The sequence below is a fragment of the Misgurnus anguillicaudatus genome, chromosome 21 (assembly GCF_027580225.2).
Source record: "Misgurnus anguillicaudatus chromosome 21, ASM2758022v2, whole genome shotgun sequence".
In the NCBI taxonomy this organism is placed as follows: domain Eukaryota; kingdom Metazoa; phylum Chordata; class Actinopteri; order Cypriniformes; family Cobitidae; genus Misgurnus; species Misgurnus anguillicaudatus.
Window position 1 is genome coordinate 37580250 of NC_073357.2, and position 17392 is coordinate 37597641.

The following is a 17392-nucleotide window of genomic DNA, read 5'->3' on the forward strand; positions in this document are numbered from 1 at the left end:
TGATCATGCTGAATATTTAACACTGTCAGAAAACTATCGTAGGCTGTCTTTGGACGCAAGACCGGGAATACGGCAGTCTTTGAACCTCTCACACTGTATGACATAGGACCACCGATGAAGAGACAGAAATCACAACGATTGTTTCACGATGGCAATCTTTCGTCTGGGACAGCCAATAATCGTGCAGTGCATCCTGGTCTTTAACTTTGGTTTCACAGACAAACCTGAGCTCACGAAAATCTGTGTTATAGTCACAGAAAATTTGATCACTTTGATCACGTATCCATATCACAGAACCCAGCTCCCCTCCATGATGGGAGCATGGGTGTCACTCCAACGGATTTCTCGTGTCATTTTATGTATTGTTTCTCATTGTTTTTTTTTCCTATTTTCTTACCATTGTCACTTGGGGTTGGGGTTAGAATCACTTTCTGTTACACTGTTACTACATAACATAAAAGTATATCCAAACCCCAAGCGACAATGATTTGAAAATAGGAAAAAAAAACTAAGAGAAAACAATATATAAAATGACACGAGAAATCCATGGGAGTGACACGGAAAAGACATCAGTGCTCCCATCACTGAAAAAAGCTGAATTCTGTGACATGGATATGGATAAAGTGATCAAATTTTCCGGATTTCCATGAGATCATGTTGCAACAACAAGATTAGTCCTAGACTAAATCACATGTTTGAGTTGTCTCAACTGAAAATACTTTGCATTTTCTTAAAATTTGCCAGTGCTATTGATTTGTCTCAAGATACAAACTAGTAATGTATGTTATAAAACACATAATGCATGTTTATAAAATTTTATAACGCATGTTTATTAAAAAGGCTTAAATGTCTTAGGCCTAGTCTTGGCTTTAGCTAAGCCTAGACCGTGAAACAGAGCCCTAATTTAACTAAGGCCTAATCCTCACTTAATCTATGTGCCAATAAAGCAATAAACCCCAAGAAGCTGTGGGTTACCAGTGCATTTTATAACAGCCAAGGGGCGTTGTTATTAACCCCATTAGCTGTTATAAAATGCACTGTAACCCCACTGCTTCACGGGGTTCACTGCGTTTATAAAACGGTTACTTCATATGCATAACATTAGCGGGATTTTATAAAATAAAACACAAATAAGTTCTAATTATATTAGTACAAATATTACTCTTCCGCCCAACAAAGTAGTTCCTCAGAATCAAGTGTGACTGAAACAGAGCGCAGTTCCCAACCAACACAGACGCAGCAAAGACACAATGAAAATATGATTTAAGACTGTGGTGTTTATTTTATAAATCAACATTCATCTAATTTAATACATTAACATTTATATTGTGCAACTGTTGAAGTGATGATCAAATATGCTTGGAAGCATGCTGAACTCTTCCCGTCTGCGTTTTTTTTTAAGTTGCCACCCAGTTTTAGTTTAATGCCTTGCAGAAAAATTATCTTCTTTAAATAAACATAAAATATCAAATGAAAGAACAGACCATCCACTTTCAAACAAAAACAAACAAAAAAAGTTTCATCCTACCTTCATTTGTTCTCGTATCACCTGTCAATTTTTTTAGCTAAAAGCGGAGATAATTAAATTTTTGTGAAGAACTTTTGTAAGAGATCAGATTCAAAGCCATCAAAACTTGCACGCTGTGTTTTCAGTGTTGAGTGAATGCGTCAGTGTTTAAGTTGGGTAAGATCGCCATCTAGTGGATAATAGCGGACATATGAACTTGAGTTAGAAACTCCTCAGACAACATTTTCTCTTTATCGACGAGATGACTGAACAATATTTATTGACATTTATCTGGATATCGCCATTAATTGTGCAATTGTAGACAAATTAAAAATATGATTAAAGACTGTGGTGTTTATTTTCATGAATCAGTATGCAGCAACAATGGCGCAGTGATACTTATGTAATGTGGTCTGAACCATGGGGTGTATTTTATCACGGCTTAGAACGCGTTTCAACCAATCAGAATGAAGAACCAGAACTGCCGTTTTATAATGTGATTTTTATAGTTAAAGACAGAGAGAGAGAGAGAGAGAGCAAGCTGAAAAACCAGCTATACCACAACAAAATACTAGCATTCAAAACAAGCGAGCACTGAGCCTGAATACTCTTCTGGATAAACCATGTTGGTTTCAGAGCTATTGTGACATTCATACTAAGGATTTGTGTAGTCATGAGACTACAAGACATTGCTTTTCAAACAGATGTGGTAAACAAAAATGACTTCTGATGCATAAAGTAAATATGATAAAATGATCTTCATCTCTCACTCCACAGTGAATCAAACAGCTGAAGTCTTCCTCGACTTATCCATTTATACATTTGACTCTGTTTGTTAAATCCAGGCTAAAAATTTCATAATCTAATTATGAGTTAGGGCCATCAAAGTTCAAATGTCCATTTTCTACATTAAATCACCCTACTATTAAAGTCATATTCAAGATGTCAAGGTTATATTTTTACAGAATGTTCTTTGCATAAACATAATGATTTAATGTAGAAAACGGACTTAAATGTAAATGTAGAAAGACTTCAGATGGGTTATCACAAACTGGGTCACATATCGTCAAGGTGACATGCTTACATGTCAAAGCTCTTAGACATTGGCTAAAAAGCATTATTCATATTCAAGGATTATAAGGAGGGTAATAAGGAGATCAGAGAAAAGCAGGACAAATGTATATACATTGACATACGAGATGTGATCTCACTCTGACCTCATCAAAGTCCGCGATGATCTCATTGAGAAGCCTCAAACACTCCAGTCCTTCTTTATTGATGTCACACTCAGTGTAGAACTCTTTGAAGTCTGGCACGGAGGCGAACATCACACATACACAGTCATACGACTTATAGTACAAGTCCTGGAAAAGAGGAACGAACACACACACACACACACACCAACGTTTTTGTTACAATCATTCACTTTGCACAAATGTATTACATTTTTTAGGGTATCACATCTACTGATTCAATAGGGATATGAGATACACTTGATAGATGATACATGATGTGAGTTTTGTCATGGAACAGACAAATTTCCAATACAGTTATACACCATGCATAGGGAAACAATCGCACTAACTATATTTCACGAGTTCACATTAACACGTAATCAAATATGAAATAAAGCATATTTGGTGTGCTGTCTGAGGGGAGGGCTCCAAGTTCGGAATATTTGCCTGAATCCAGAGTACTCCCCTCTCCTTAACTAGGATACTGAATAGATATACAGCTAAGAGTTTGGTGCTGGGGTGGAGGAGGGATGCTGCAAAAACTGTCATGGGTCAGAGGTGAGGGACGTTTTATACTATATAGAGACCTCTTCACACTGATTGGTTGGATTACATAACTATGATCCTCCCGAACTTAGTTAAATAAACTTCATTAAAAACATTCTTGACCAATTTTATTTCGTATTTCAGGACCATGTTCTAAATTTTTGTTTTATATTTCGCTTTTGTCTCCTAGTCATATCGTAAAATATATACTGTAGTGAGAAATGGTAGAGAGGTTACTTACTATATGGGATGATCAAATAATCTCTGTATAATGTATGGTGCAATTGAATAGTTTGAAATTTGGATGAGGTACAATGAGGTACCATGATATGGTCCTGTATGGACAATATGTCAGTGTTTCCCAACCTTTATTTGCAAATCTTTTCAATCCCCTCATCACTTTCAAATTCTGCTCGGTTATTTTTAACCCAATGCTGGGTAAATATTGGACAAAACACATGTTGGGTTATAAATAAACCTATGCTGGGTTAGTTTGTTAACCCAACACGTGTTCTGTCCAATATTTTCCCAGCATTGGGTTAAAAGTACCCCAGCAGAATTTTGAGTGCCATTAATACGATTCAAGCATCCATTCAGAAGGCTCATATTTATACTCATGGTTGGGAATCACTGGTATATATTTGGTCTTGCATGAGAGACGGGGTGGATATATAGGCTAATCCCAGCTGTTTCATGGCGCTTCCTACCTTGTATTTCTGGTTTAGTAAAGAGATAGTGGACAGCAGCCCCACCTCATTCTTTTTGTTCTCGCCCACAAAGAGAGCAGCCACGTGCGCAGGGAGAACGTTCTCCAAAAGGAGACGGTTCAGGTTTTCGCATAGCTCAACTTCTTCTTTATCCGCCAAGTTCTTGTTCTTCAACAGGAAGTCTTGACGACAGCAGTACTCATTCTGAGAGAAAGAATGAGAACAAAGCATTGGTCAGTTGGGTATACTGGCAGTATGCTACTGATACAGATATAGGTCTATGTGGTATGGGTATCTACCTGCCGGGATATGAGCAACATGGTAAAGAGAAAGAGGGTTATGTATATGCAGCTCATTTTTTTGGGGTCCTTCATAAGTTCATCATTCATGCACTGGGGATCGTTGACACTGCAACAGACAAACACTGAAAATGATTGCACTATAATAGAGAGTGGTGTGGCATAGTGGCTAACATTAGATGGTAACCGAAAAGTTGTAATATTTTGCCCATGATCAGGTTGTTCCCGGGGGAATGTTGATGTAATAAATGCAACATGGGTCACTTTGATTAAACCAACCATTACCAAGTGATGTTGGAGAGGGAACATCTGAAGTAATTGAAGAGTATAGCATGAGAGTGGATAATGATGATGTAGTAAACAGTAGAGACGATGAAGAAGAAGGCCACTTTGAGCTCAAAGCTCACTCTCAAAAATACCCCACAGGCGATCAACGTTAGTATACAACTGTACACCGAGTACTGGAAAGAAAAGAACATGTATCAATATCTACTGATGCACTTTAAACTAAGACTCATTAAAGGGACATTCCACTTTTTTGAAAATATGCTCATTTTCCAGCTCCCCTAGAGTTAAACATTTGATTCTTACTGTTTTAAAATCCATTCAGCTGATCTCTGAGTCTCGCGCTGGCACATTTAGCATAGCTTAGCACAATCCATTGAATCTGATTAGACCATTAGCATTGCGCTAATGAACTTGACCCTTGAGTTACATCGTGTACTAAGACCGACGGAAAATTAAAAGTTGCGATTTTCTAGGCAGAGTAGTTCCTAACCATATCTGCCTAGAAAATCGCAGCTTTTAATTTTCTGTCAGTCTAAGTATATGATGTAACTACAGAAGAGTCAAGTTTTAAATAGGAAAAATATCAAAACTCTTTGGTTATTTTTAGCGCAATGCTAATGGTCTAATCAAATTCAATGGATTGTGCTAAGCTATGCTAAAAGTGCTAGTGCCAGACCCGGAGATCAGCTGAATGGATTCCAAAACGGTAAGAATCAAGTGTTTAACTGTAAGGGAGCAGGAAAATGAGCATATTTTCAAAACAAGTGGAATGTGCCTTTAAAGAATGTTGTGTATATGTTTGCTACTTACAGGCAAATACGAAAAATGATCTACAGTAATGGTGCCGTTATTTGTCACCAAACGACATACATCCCTTGTATCCGTATAGCACTGTGGATTAGTGAACAGTTTAACTGATGAACTTTTAGATTTATACATCTAACAACAGGTACACTTTTAAAATTGATTTAAATTGAAAGAAAATTGGGAAATTACCAAGTTAAAGATGGCGAGGATGACTATGACTACAGTGGCAAACGTTACCAATGGGAGGCGCACAAAAGGTCTCTTAACCACTGCTTTTGATAAAGCTGACAGCCACGTACATGACTTCAGCTTTTCTGGAAACATCCTCTGAGAGACAAACAAATAGGAAATATCACTTAATAAAAAAGAAGGTTGGAATGTTTTAGAAAAAGGCAACCGTTGCCAACAAAGGCCTAAGACAGGAAAGAGCAATGTGTGTGTCTGTCTTGCTCTCTCACAGTATATGTAGGTTTGTGAATGACACTATAGCAAATGTCAATGTGTTTTTAGTTATTTTACAGTTCTGAATAAGTGCCTTTGTCTTTGTATGTCATTCCCCACATGACATCAAAATACACAGCTAAGAAGACACCATATGCTCTAACCTCTAGGAAACAATAGGGGGAACCTAATTGTGCCAGACAACCACAAATAAACCATAACAACTGAATGTGTGTGTATGTGTTTAAACAAAGGAAGGCAGTGGTGGTCTAACCTGAATATGACCTGCAAAACAGATGCACAGAATCAAAAGTAGAACACACGCCAACACTGCAAATGCCAGCCCCAGCTCTTTACGTCTGACAGAATGAAACAGATAGAGAAAGAGAAAGAGAGAGAGAGAGAGAGAGAGAGAAAGAGAGAGCAAGTGTCAAATATTCTCATGGTAATTGATTGTAGATTATCAGTACAAGGTCAACACCAAAGTCTCCTTGTAATTTCCTTGTGAGCTTTTGCTTGTGTTTATGGCACTTACTGCTGGGTAACCAACATCTGGATGATGAAGATACAGATGAAGATGAAGGTGACACAGCCGATGTAGTATTTAAAGCTTGGCATCTCTATTGTCCTGTACTGAGAGAGTCACACACACACTTTAAAATTCATATAATTGATTTTCTTAATATCTTTAACAGTGAAAACATCATCATATTGGCTAGAATAAAAGTGTTATTATTATGATTATTATAACTCACCTGCTTTTCTAGATCTCTTTTCGTAAACCACAGTGTGAGGCCGGAGATCTCTTCAGACTTTACCCACTGCCTGCACACAAGCACATGCAGTAAAAAAATAAATGTGCAACCTTAACCAAACAAGACTCTGTAATGATATTTGTTTTTAAAGACTAACTTGCTGGAACTCAGATCATTGATGGTGGTGGCCATCTTGTCATGAAGTTCTTCGTCAAACTTAGTCTTCTGAGATTTATTCCTAAAGAAAACAGTACTGATCTTAGAGTTGTTTACATTTATAAAATAATGCACTTAAAACATTGAGATCCATACTGTATAGTGATATCAAGACGTGGGCACGTGAAATAAGAAGAACGTAGCTGTTGTCATGCTGTTATTGAGTGACCTGTAGTGCAGCCTGCACATACGCTTGGGGGAATATTTTTATAAGTAATGCTTTAGAGATCTAAAGCATTTGTATAAAAAGGAAAAAGGGAAATATTGTAGTTTTGCTGAGAGCTTCTGTGTTTTTATGCGTGTGTGTGAGGGCTGTAGCAGGCAGGATGCTGTGTGTTAGCTTAAACCCCACAGGAGACATTGCAAGAGCCCCTTTGCAATGTGTCTCAACACGGCTCAGGAAGGAAAATCGCTGTTTCCTTTCTCTCTTGCAAGCAGAAACACACACGTGTCAAAGCCGAGAGTTCATAGATATCTTGTGAAAATAGAAATGAACTCTGAGTAATACTGAGAGAGTGCAGCTATGGTAACGCTAACTGTGTCACCAGTCGCAGCGCCTCAATTAGAAACTGCATTGTTAGTGTTGAAACTACGGGTCACAGAGAGCTGGCTTAGTCTTTATGTCTACACTCACTTATGTGTGCTCAAAGGAGCAACAGGTAAAGAGAAGGGCTCCTCAAGAGATTCATCCAAGCTGTCAGAGAGCAACAGTGAGAAAGATAACTTTAAAATCACTTCTTGCAAAACCAGACTCTTGACTCCGGGCCAGATCTGCATTGTATCCGGGCTAAAGTCAGCGGATCCGATGCAGCTCTGGCCCGGAGCCGTCTGCGTACGGACTTCAATGTTAAATTAAATTATTCTTCACACAAATTTACCTAGGGGACATTATATACTTCATGAAGACAAATTTTCAACTAAGGACAACCCTGGATATCTTCAGAGTGTAGCTAAATAAACACACACACACAGGGAGAGAGATTGAAACATCACAGAAATACTGCTTACCTCTCTGCAATTTTTGGCGATACTGACCTAAGAGGGATGTCCTAAGGACAGACACAAATGTGAGCATCTTTGTCACATGCTGAATCACAGAGTTGTATCCTGCACACCTTCATCAACTCCCTTATTTTGAATGCATGTATTTATCTGACCTTGCAGCGACCCTTGCCATTGACTAAGGCATCTGTGCTGAATTCCTCTCTGCTCTGCAGGTGAGCGAACGGTTTGACGGCTCCCCATGACTCTAGGAAGCGCGTCATACGCACAGAAGCCCGCATCTTCAGGCCTTCGCTCCCACGAGGCTTAGCAACACTGGGAGCCATCAGTGATGATTCTTTTGACTAAACACACACATATCAATTAACATATCAACCCACGCGTGTGTACACATATAGAGTATATGGCAGGAAATAGTAATGTGCAAGCGCAAATTCTTACCCGTGGGTCAATGACCAGATAAGTCTTGATGTTGAGCTCTTTAAGGTAGGGGTCTCTTAGGTGACCATTCCCCTCTTCCACATCATACGTTTTGTTTAAGTGCTTCAGAGTCGCCTCTGTGATGTGAACTCGGCTGGGGGAAAAGCCAATAAATAAATGCAATAAATACAAATTAACACAAAAAAGTCGCTTTGGATCAAAGCTAAATGTTATAAAGTAGTGACTTAAGTACCTCAAAACTAAAAAAACTGATATGTCCTGCATTGGTTAAATCAAAGAATTTTATGATTTAAATGTGCATACCCTGGCAACCCCCCAGACTCCATATGATTGGCTAAGGTGACATCATGTGACCACACATCAAACTGCCACTTGCGTAGGCCGATCACACCACATAGGACATTTCCAGAGTGCACACCTACTCGCATGTTTATATCCACACCTGTTGCATCCCGCACCTGCCTGTAGACGAGGATTAGACAAACCTTATGTTATTTCAGTCTTTGTCTTGCAAACACTATAGTTATGATAATGTGAACCTACACGTGTTTCTAGTATTGTGTGTGTGTGTCTGTAAGTATATAAACTTACTTTATGGCTTCACACATATCCAGGCCCATTTTTACACAATTTTTGGCATGTTTTGGCAGAGAAACGGGTAGGCCAGACACACAGTAATAACAGTCACCAAGAATTTTTATTCGCATACACTCATTCTCCTGCAGGCAAAAACACACAATGAATTTACAGCAGAAGTTATCAATCTAATTTACCAATTCATCAATTTTAGTTTTCAAACTGACTGATCAACTGAATTATGAAAACAAATTAATGAATGAACACAGGGTTTCCTGCAGCACTTTGCAGTTCGGCCGGCCCGCCTAAGTTGGGAAACTCTACCGCCTTAAAGGAATAGTCCATTTTCTTAAAAGAAAAAGCCAGACAATCTACCCACCACCATGCCATCCAAAATGCCGATGTCCCTCCCTGCTCAGTCGAGAAGAAATTACGTTCCCCGAGGAAAACATTGCAGGATTTTTCTCATTTTTATGGACTTTAATAGACACCAACAATTAATACTTAACTCAACACTTAACATTTTTTTTCAACGGAGTTTCAAAGGACTATAAACAATCCCAAACGAGGCATAAGGGTCTTATCTAGCAAAACGATTGTCATTTTTGACAATAAAAATAACAAATATACACTTTTAAACCACAATTTCTCGTCTATATCCGGTCCTGAAAGCGTCAGCGTGACCTCACGCAATACGTCATGACGTCAAGAGGTCACAGAGAATGAACGCGAAACTCCACCCCAGTGTTTATAAGTGTGCTGAAAGAGGACCGTTCCTACGTTGTTGTATGTGGAATGATACTAATTATTGTCTTTGTGTCAGTTTATTGTTTAAAATTGTCCGCAAATGTGCGTTTTATATATGTAACACGTGACCTCCCTACGTCACTACGCATTTACGTGAGGTCGCGCTGGACCGGATCTAGACGAGAAAGTGTATATTTGTTATTTCTATTGTCAAAAATGAAAATCGTTTTGCTAGAAAAGACCCTTATGCCTCGTTTGGGATCGTTTATAGTCCTTTGAAACTCCGTTGAAAAAATTGTTCAGTGTTGAGTTAAGTATCAATTGTTGGTGTCTATTAAAGTCCATTAAAATGAAAACAATCCTGCACTGCTTTCCCCAAAAAACACAACTTCCTCTCGACTGAACAAAGAAAGACACCAACATCCCGGATGACATGGTGGTGAGTAAATTATCTGGATTTTTCTTTTAAGAAAATGGACTATTCCTTTGTTTGTATCTATGTTTTTTTTAAGTGTTTTAGCTTGTCGTTTGTGAAGCACCTTGGGCAACTTCTGTTGTATTATGTGTGCTATATAAATAATAAAACAAACAAACAAACAAACAAACAAACAAACTAGGTTGTCAAAAAAATAAAAATAAAATGCTGCACAAAAGGCCGTCTAGTGCATCTCGGAGAATAGCGTGGACGCGCTTCACACCCCGAGCGGGCACACACACCACACGGCCGAAATGATAAAGACGTGGTCCGGACCGTCACTGTCTGGAGGATAACTAGCCAGTTGATAAAATCTCGGAGAATACCACAGGGCCGAAATGAGATAAAGACGTGGTGCTCATATCTGGAGTATAGCCAGTTAATAAAACACGTGTCTGTGAGAAATGTAAGTGGACTTATGTTTTGGGTTTATTTAAGCCTGTTATTGTATTAATCTATAGTTCTTGCAAATTTAATGTAAGTTAGCTGGTGATTTTGTTGTTTGAGCAACCTGCTAGCTAGGTTTCACATGCCTGTTGATTAGATATAATTGTTGTGTGCTCTTGCTTATGTTATTTATGTGCATTATTTACATGCTACAGTAGTTACACTCCTTTAAGATAATGTAATTATAGTGGGAAATAATCAGTTTTTACAATTTTTGCGCTATTTATCATCGTTCGTCAGACATTCTTTAACATCTGCTTTAGTTTGTGTTTATTAACCCTTTAGTTTCACTTCATCACGCAGCTATTCCCGTTAGAGGTAAAAAAAATTAATTCATTAATAATCTAGTATGTGTTAATTTTCTGTGATAGTTTCTTTAAAATTAAGTCTTATTTGATTGTTTTAAATAAAAATATTTTAATTTTCATCATTACGCGTACGCCCGCCCCCCAGAAAAATACACCCACCCAACCCTACCACCTTAACTAACAAATGTTCTGCGGGAAACCCTGATGAATGACAAATAACAAATCAAAAACCAACTTTAAGTTTACAATTATACTTACTTTTGCAATCTGGTCAAACTTTCCAAAAAGTTCATTCAGCATGATTACAAGCTCTTTAGGAGAACAGTCACTGGCCAAACGTGTGAAACCCACAATATCAGCATACAGAATACTAGAACGTGAGAAAAGAAAGACAAAAATACATGTGTTTGTTAATCAAGCTCATTTTTGAACTATGGAAAAAATGTCATATGCTCAAATCAGGTCAGATAAGCATAGCAGAGATTTATGATTTGATTTCTTTTAAATGAGTTTTTAAATAACACTGCATGTGTTAAACAGCAGCAGCTCAGTGTAACAGCTGTCTGAACACCCAGATAGGAAGAAAAACTTCATAAAAGGGTCTCATGAAAATTAACCTTTACGACTCAACCTGTCCTCAGTGCACACTAAAAGATCAAACACACACTCACAATGCATGTCATCACCCTTCTAATGAGCAAGTTCAGAAAGACAGCAGACCGTATGAATCCCGCCAGGTGAACAGCTCTCCATTGTTTGCTCACACACATACAGGCGAGTGCGTCTGTGCTTTATCGGAGCAGCTGTAAAGGGAGTCGAACAAGCCATCTATCTAAATATGCCTGAGAACTGACCGTCTTTGTCACCCCCCCCCCCCCCATTTCTACTCTTGGGGTCAGTGGGAAATTAATCAGGAGAGCGGCCGCATGATAAGCATACAGACTGACCATTCATTTAATATCAGGAATATTAAGAGTTTCATAAGGAAGGGTGAAATCAGAGACACTGAATTACACACAAACGGCTTAAGGCTTACATAAAGGCCGCACTGGATTGATTGCATGCGTACAGTATGTTTGTTACCTGACGTTTTCATGTCTCTTCACATAGAGACTGTGAAAGTTATTGTCCCGCACCATACGTTGCTGTTCCTCTTTGTCTTTGCATTTGCAACGCTCCATTATGGCCAGTTTCATTTTCATGGAGATGTACACAGGAAGCACTGACTGTAACAGGTTTTCCTAGGGAACACCAAATACACAAATACAATTTTATTTTATTTTAAGATGAAATCCCTGATATCAGACATTTAATTTACTGTTTCATTTCTTCTGCTATGCACTGCTTTGTACATTTAACATATCCATACTTACAGCAATCTTATACAATCGCTCATCTGGAGTGTCCAATACAGTATCGGTTTCTGCTGTTGTTAAAATGTAACAGATTGAGTGTCCCTGGGCTATGTGATTTGGATGTGAAGGTGAAATGGGAAACTAACAGATCAAATCATTTACAAGAACAGAGCACTGTCTGTATTTTCTTTACTGTGTTTTCCAAGGACGCTTGTACAGTATATAAACTTTTTGGGGGGGGGTCAGCATTAGGTCACTGTTTTTGAGGTTCTATTGGGGATTCTTTTTTATCATTTGATCTATCTGGTACATATTTCTTGGCTATTCTCAAACACACTGTCAAAGAGGTGAACATTCTGCCATTAAACTCTATCTTTGCAAAGTTTCAGTGTCCTTAAAGAAACTATAAGAAATAATAAATTATCACTCATTAAAAAAATGCCAACTGATTTTTAATTAGAAATTATTTTGACGGCACACACTTATTTCAATCTCTAATGTAACCTTCAGCTGTCAAACAGTGGACACAAAAACTGAAGCCAAAGGTGACATGTAGAATTATTTAGATATGTAAGGTTTGTGAAGTCAAAACTAAAATGTTGAAGACTTGGATAAAAGTAAAGAAAGGCTTGAAGGTTAAAAGGCAATGGAAATTTTATTTACAATATGTAGCACCATTAAATAGAACTTAGAAACAGATAACTAAAAACACTAAAGCACAATTGTAAAACAGATTTAAAACAGATAAAAAAATTATATTTAGCACACTGGCAGAGTATTTCAGAGTCTAGGCGTATCATAACAGTACTGTATAACCTCATTCACACAGCACTTTGGTCCCAAAAAATACCCGTAAAATTGGGAGACAGCCTTCTGTGTGAACGCAAGCAGGTCCCGTAAATGTTCTGGGATCGCTCTTGGAAAAGGACCTAGTAAGATTCCCATAACATTCCCGGAAAGCCCTCTGTGTGAACAAGACTCAGAAACCATGCCGTAAGGGGTGTGCCATAGTGAGGACACGTATGTCATCGCAACAATGAAGTTATGGTTCACCTCTTTAACTCTTTCGCCGCCATTGACGAGATAACTCGTCAATTAAGAGAAAATGCTTCCCTGCCAATGATGAGAATTTCCGGCTTTTCGCAATACCGCTATTATCTATTACTTCCGCTACTTATAGACCATTTCAAAAGATGTAAACAACACTGGTCCAGAAGCACTTCCTGTTTCATTTTTTTAACACTAGATAAACGTTGAGATAAAATAAACCAACAAAACATATAAACCTGAATTACCTGAAGTTAAACAAACATCTTAAAGATAATAATATATGTGAAATAAAAAAAACTGTCACAAACTGTAACAGGTAGTGTTTCTGGACCAGTGTTGTTTACATCTTTTGAAATGGTCTATACCAGTGGTTCTCAAACTTTTTTAGCGTGCGGCCCCCCTTGTCATGGTCCTGTCAGACATCCGTGCTAGATGTAGGTCTGAGTGCATCTGACAGGACCGTGGCAGTATCATGTTCTGTGTGGGGACATGTGGGGTCACATTCTGTGTGTGGCTGCCACATGTTCCCGGTGTCTTGTTGCTGTCGTGATCTTGCCAGACCTTAGTGTAGATCAGGTCTATGTTCTGTGGGCAAGGTCAGGGCAGCAGTGTGTGTACGTGGGAACACGTGTGTTCACATCATATCTGTGTGACACGTGTTCCCAGTGTTTTGTGGCTGTCATGGTCTTGCCTGACCTTGGTTATTATCCAGAGGGCAGGACCAGGGCAGCATTGTTTTATGTGGGAATACGTGTGTATTCACATCATGTATGTGTAACACGTATTCCCAGTGTCTTGTCACTTTTACCCTACTCCCTTATGTAATCATGTCTTAAGTGATTAATTATGTTCACCTGTTCCCCATTGATGTGGTGTCTTTATAATGCCCTTGTGTTCTCTGTGTGGTGTGCGTGCGTTGTTGTATATTCTGTGTTGATGTTCACCAGTTTTCCAATCCGAGTTTTCTCGTGTTCTGTTCGATTTGTGTTCCAGCACAGTGTTTTTGTTCCCTTATGTTTTTACCCTCTCGTGGGTGTTTAAGTTTTTTAAATAAATCATAGTTATATTTTCTTACATCTTCTGCATTTGGGTTCTCTATTATTTTTCACAATCCGGTTTATACGAACCGTGACATAACGCACACACCCAACTGAACCCAGCAGGGATGTTTGCTGGCAGCCGCCTGGCGATACGGGGAAGGAGATCCCGCCCCGCATACGAGTCGGGGTACGAGTGTTATGACTCACTCGTATGCGGGCCCGAAGGTAATGCCAGGCGGCGACCGACCGGATCGGTTGGATCCCGCCAGACTCAGTCCAACGAGAGAGTCATAATGACCGGGTCCATCAGGATGGGGATGTCGAATCCCGTCCCTCCGATGCTAGAGACTACTCCCGGGGCCAGTCTCGGACCTGCGCTCCCTGCGTCGAGGGGGAGGAGGAGAAGGACGAAGAGGGCCTCGGAACCGGCGCAGCCGGAGACCCGTCATCCGCCGGTGCAGCCGGAGACCCGTCATCCGCCGGTGCAGCCGGAGACCCGTCATCCGCCGGTGCAGCCGGAGACCCGTCATCCGCCGGTGCAGCCGGAGACCCGTCATCCGCCGGTGCAGCCGGAGACACGTCATCCGCCGGTGCAGCCGGAGACACGTCATCCGCCGGTGCAGCCGGAGACACGTCATCCGCCGGTGCAGCCGGAGACACGTCATCCGCCGGTGCAGCCGGAGACCCGTCATCCGCCGGCGCAGTCAAGGACACGTCACCCGCCGGCGCAGCCGGAGACTCGTCACACGCCGGTGCAGCCGGAGAATCGTCACACGCCGGCGCAGCCAGAGACACGTCACACGCCGGCGCAGCCGGGGACACGTCACCAGTCGGCTTTTCAGCCACAGGACGTTAAGACTCAGGTTCCCCATGGACATTTTGTTTCCCCTGTTTTTGCCCCACCACCCCTTCATCATATATTGTTTTTGTTACATCACCCCAACCCGTTTGTCACGTATGTCTGTTTACCTTTGTTGTTTGTTGTAATGTTGTCATGGTTGTCTTCTGTTGTTCAGTCTTTCGTTCCTCGTGTTTAATGTTTTTGTTTGTTTTTGTTTGTGACGTCTTGTATCCGTCTTTAGAGAAGGGGGTACTGTCATGGTCCTGTCAGACATCCGTGCTAGATGTAGGTCTGAGTGCATCTGACAGGACCGTGGCAGTATCATGTTCTGTGTGGGGACATGTGGGATCACATTCTGTGTGTGGCTGCCACATGTTCCCGGTGTCTTGTTGCTGTCGTGATCTTGCCAGACCTTAGTGTAGATCAGGTCTATGTTCTGTGGGCAAGGTCAGGGCAGCAGTGTGTGTACGTGGGAACACGTGTGTTCACATCTTATCTGTGTGACACGTGGTCCCAGTGTTTTGTGGCTGTCATGGTCTTGCCTGACCTTGGTTATTATCCAGAGGGCAGGACCAGGGCAGCATTGTTTTATGTGGGAATACGTGTGTATTCACATCATGTATGTGTAACACGTATTCCCAGTGTCTTGTCACTTTTACCCTACTCCCTTATGTAATCATGTCTTAAGTGATTAATTATGTTCACCTGTTCCCCATTGATGTGGTGTCTTTATAATGCCCTTGTGTTCTCTGTGTGGTGTGCGTGCGTTGTTGTAAATTCTGTGTTGATGTTCACCAGTTTTCCAATCCGAGTTTTCTCGTGTTCTGTTTGATTTGTGTTCCAGCACAGTGTTTTTGTTCCCTTATGTTTTTACCCCCTCGTGGGTGTTTAAGTTTATTTGTAAATAAATCATAGTTATATTTTCTTATATCTTCTGCATTTGGGTTCTCTATTATTTTTCACAATCCGGTTTATTCGAACCGTGACACCCCTTGTATATGGTGCATTCCTTCGCGGCCCCCCAAATTTTTTTATAACAAATTAGTTCTAAAACGTAACCTTTAATAAGACAAAACATATTAAAGTATACAAAGTAGTGCTGTTGGTTAGTAGCCTTATTTTTTTTAGGTTTAATTACACAGAATTCATGATAAATTAATGTGTTTTATGAAATGTCATAAAACTGGGGCCCCCCTGGCACCATCTCGCGGCCCCCAGTTTGAGAACCACTGGTCTATACAACCCGGAAGTAGTGCCTCACGTGAAAGAGAAAGATCTCTGTTTTAAAGATCGCTCTGCATCTGATCTCTATCAAAAGTCCTTCACAAAAATGGATTTATCTCAGCTTTTTGCTTAAAATTGGGTGTTTTTGAAGAAACCTATACCCATATTTGAGAGGTAATAAAAAAAGAACTAATGAAGGTAGGATGAAACTTTTTTTTTGTTTGAAAGCAGAGGGTCTGATCTTTCATTTGATATATACATTTACATTTGTTTGTTTATATATTTAAAGAAGAAAATTTTCTGTGACCTGCTAACGTCACGTCATACCGCTTACGTCACGTAGTACCACAACATCCAATAGGAAAATTCAACTACAGTAGCCACCGTTCAGAGGGCAGCACTCAGACGTTTTTACACCATATATTGTAGCATTAAAACACTTTATATCCAAATGTCAAAAAAGTTACTCAAATCAATGAACAGCACTGTGAAGCCCATTTCTTACAGATCATTAACTAAAAAATGTTGGTTTAGGGTTTAGTTACTCTTTAAAATGAAGGATTTGCATGCAGATTCACATTCATGATGAGCAAAGTGGACTGAAGCAGAGATCACGGAGCTCGTCACTATCTGTGTCGAAGCGGTGATCATTTAGCAGCATAAAAGAATAGCACGTCACGCACTCCTTTATAGTCTTATTATAAACAAAAATGCACGCAAGTGGTTTCTGGAAAGAAATAACGGATAATAAGCAAACTTCAGACCCCGCGAAAAAAATACCAAGTGCAGGACTTTAAAAACGTCACGTGTCTTTACAGGATCTTTACGGTATCTGTGTGAACGAACACACAGATTCCGGAAATTCATTAGCAGTGTGAATGAACCAAAAATCAAACGATCTTGGACAAATCCCGGATGCATTTTCTGTAATGTCTGTGTGAAAAGGGCTTATGTTACCTTTGCCAAGCAAACATAGACAATGCAAAAGCATTCAATGTTCCAATGTTCCATGTTAAAAATGTTCCTATAAAATACAGTCTCTAAAATCCTGCTCTTACACATGTTATTAAAACAGAAATCTAGAC

General features: G+C 39.8%; 1 protein-coding gene across 4 annotated transcripts in view; it reads right to left on the reverse strand.

The window, feature by feature from the left end:
* adcy7 (adenylate cyclase 7) overlaps positions 1-17392 on the reverse strand; it is a 58101-nt gene that overhangs the window by 4759 nt on the left and 35950 nt on the right. Inside the window, exons 6-23 of one of the 4 annotated variants that reach the window (XM_055205841.2) lie at positions 11881-12038; positions 11056-11167; positions 8836-8963; positions 8548-8706; positions 8245-8377; positions 7959-8147; positions 7810-7850; positions 7436-7495; positions 6743-6823; positions 6586-6655; positions 6366-6463; positions 6105-6189; positions 5579-5716; positions 5393-5473; positions 4580-4755; positions 4295-4403; positions 3996-4199; positions 2725-2871 (exon numbers count right to left, since the gene is read on the reverse strand). In XM_055205841.2, the coding sequence (XP_055061816.2) occupies positions 2725-2871; positions 3996-4199; positions 4295-4403; positions 4580-4755; positions 5393-5473; positions 5579-5716; positions 6105-6189; positions 6366-6463; positions 6586-6655; positions 6743-6823; positions 7436-7495; positions 7810-7850; positions 7959-8147; positions 8245-8377; positions 8548-8706; positions 8836-8963; positions 11056-11167; positions 11881-12038 (2169 nt within the window). The remainder of the gene's footprint in view (positions 1-2724; positions 2872-3995; positions 4200-4294; positions 4404-4579; positions 4756-5392; positions 5474-5578; positions 5717-6104; positions 6190-6365; positions 6464-6585; positions 6656-6742; positions 6824-7435; positions 7496-7809; positions 7851-7958; positions 8148-8244; positions 8378-8547; positions 8707-8835; positions 8964-11055; positions 11168-11880; positions 12039-17392) is intronic. The other 3 variants (XM_055205850.2, XM_055205858.2, XM_055205868.2) reach the window with 3 other exon arrangements.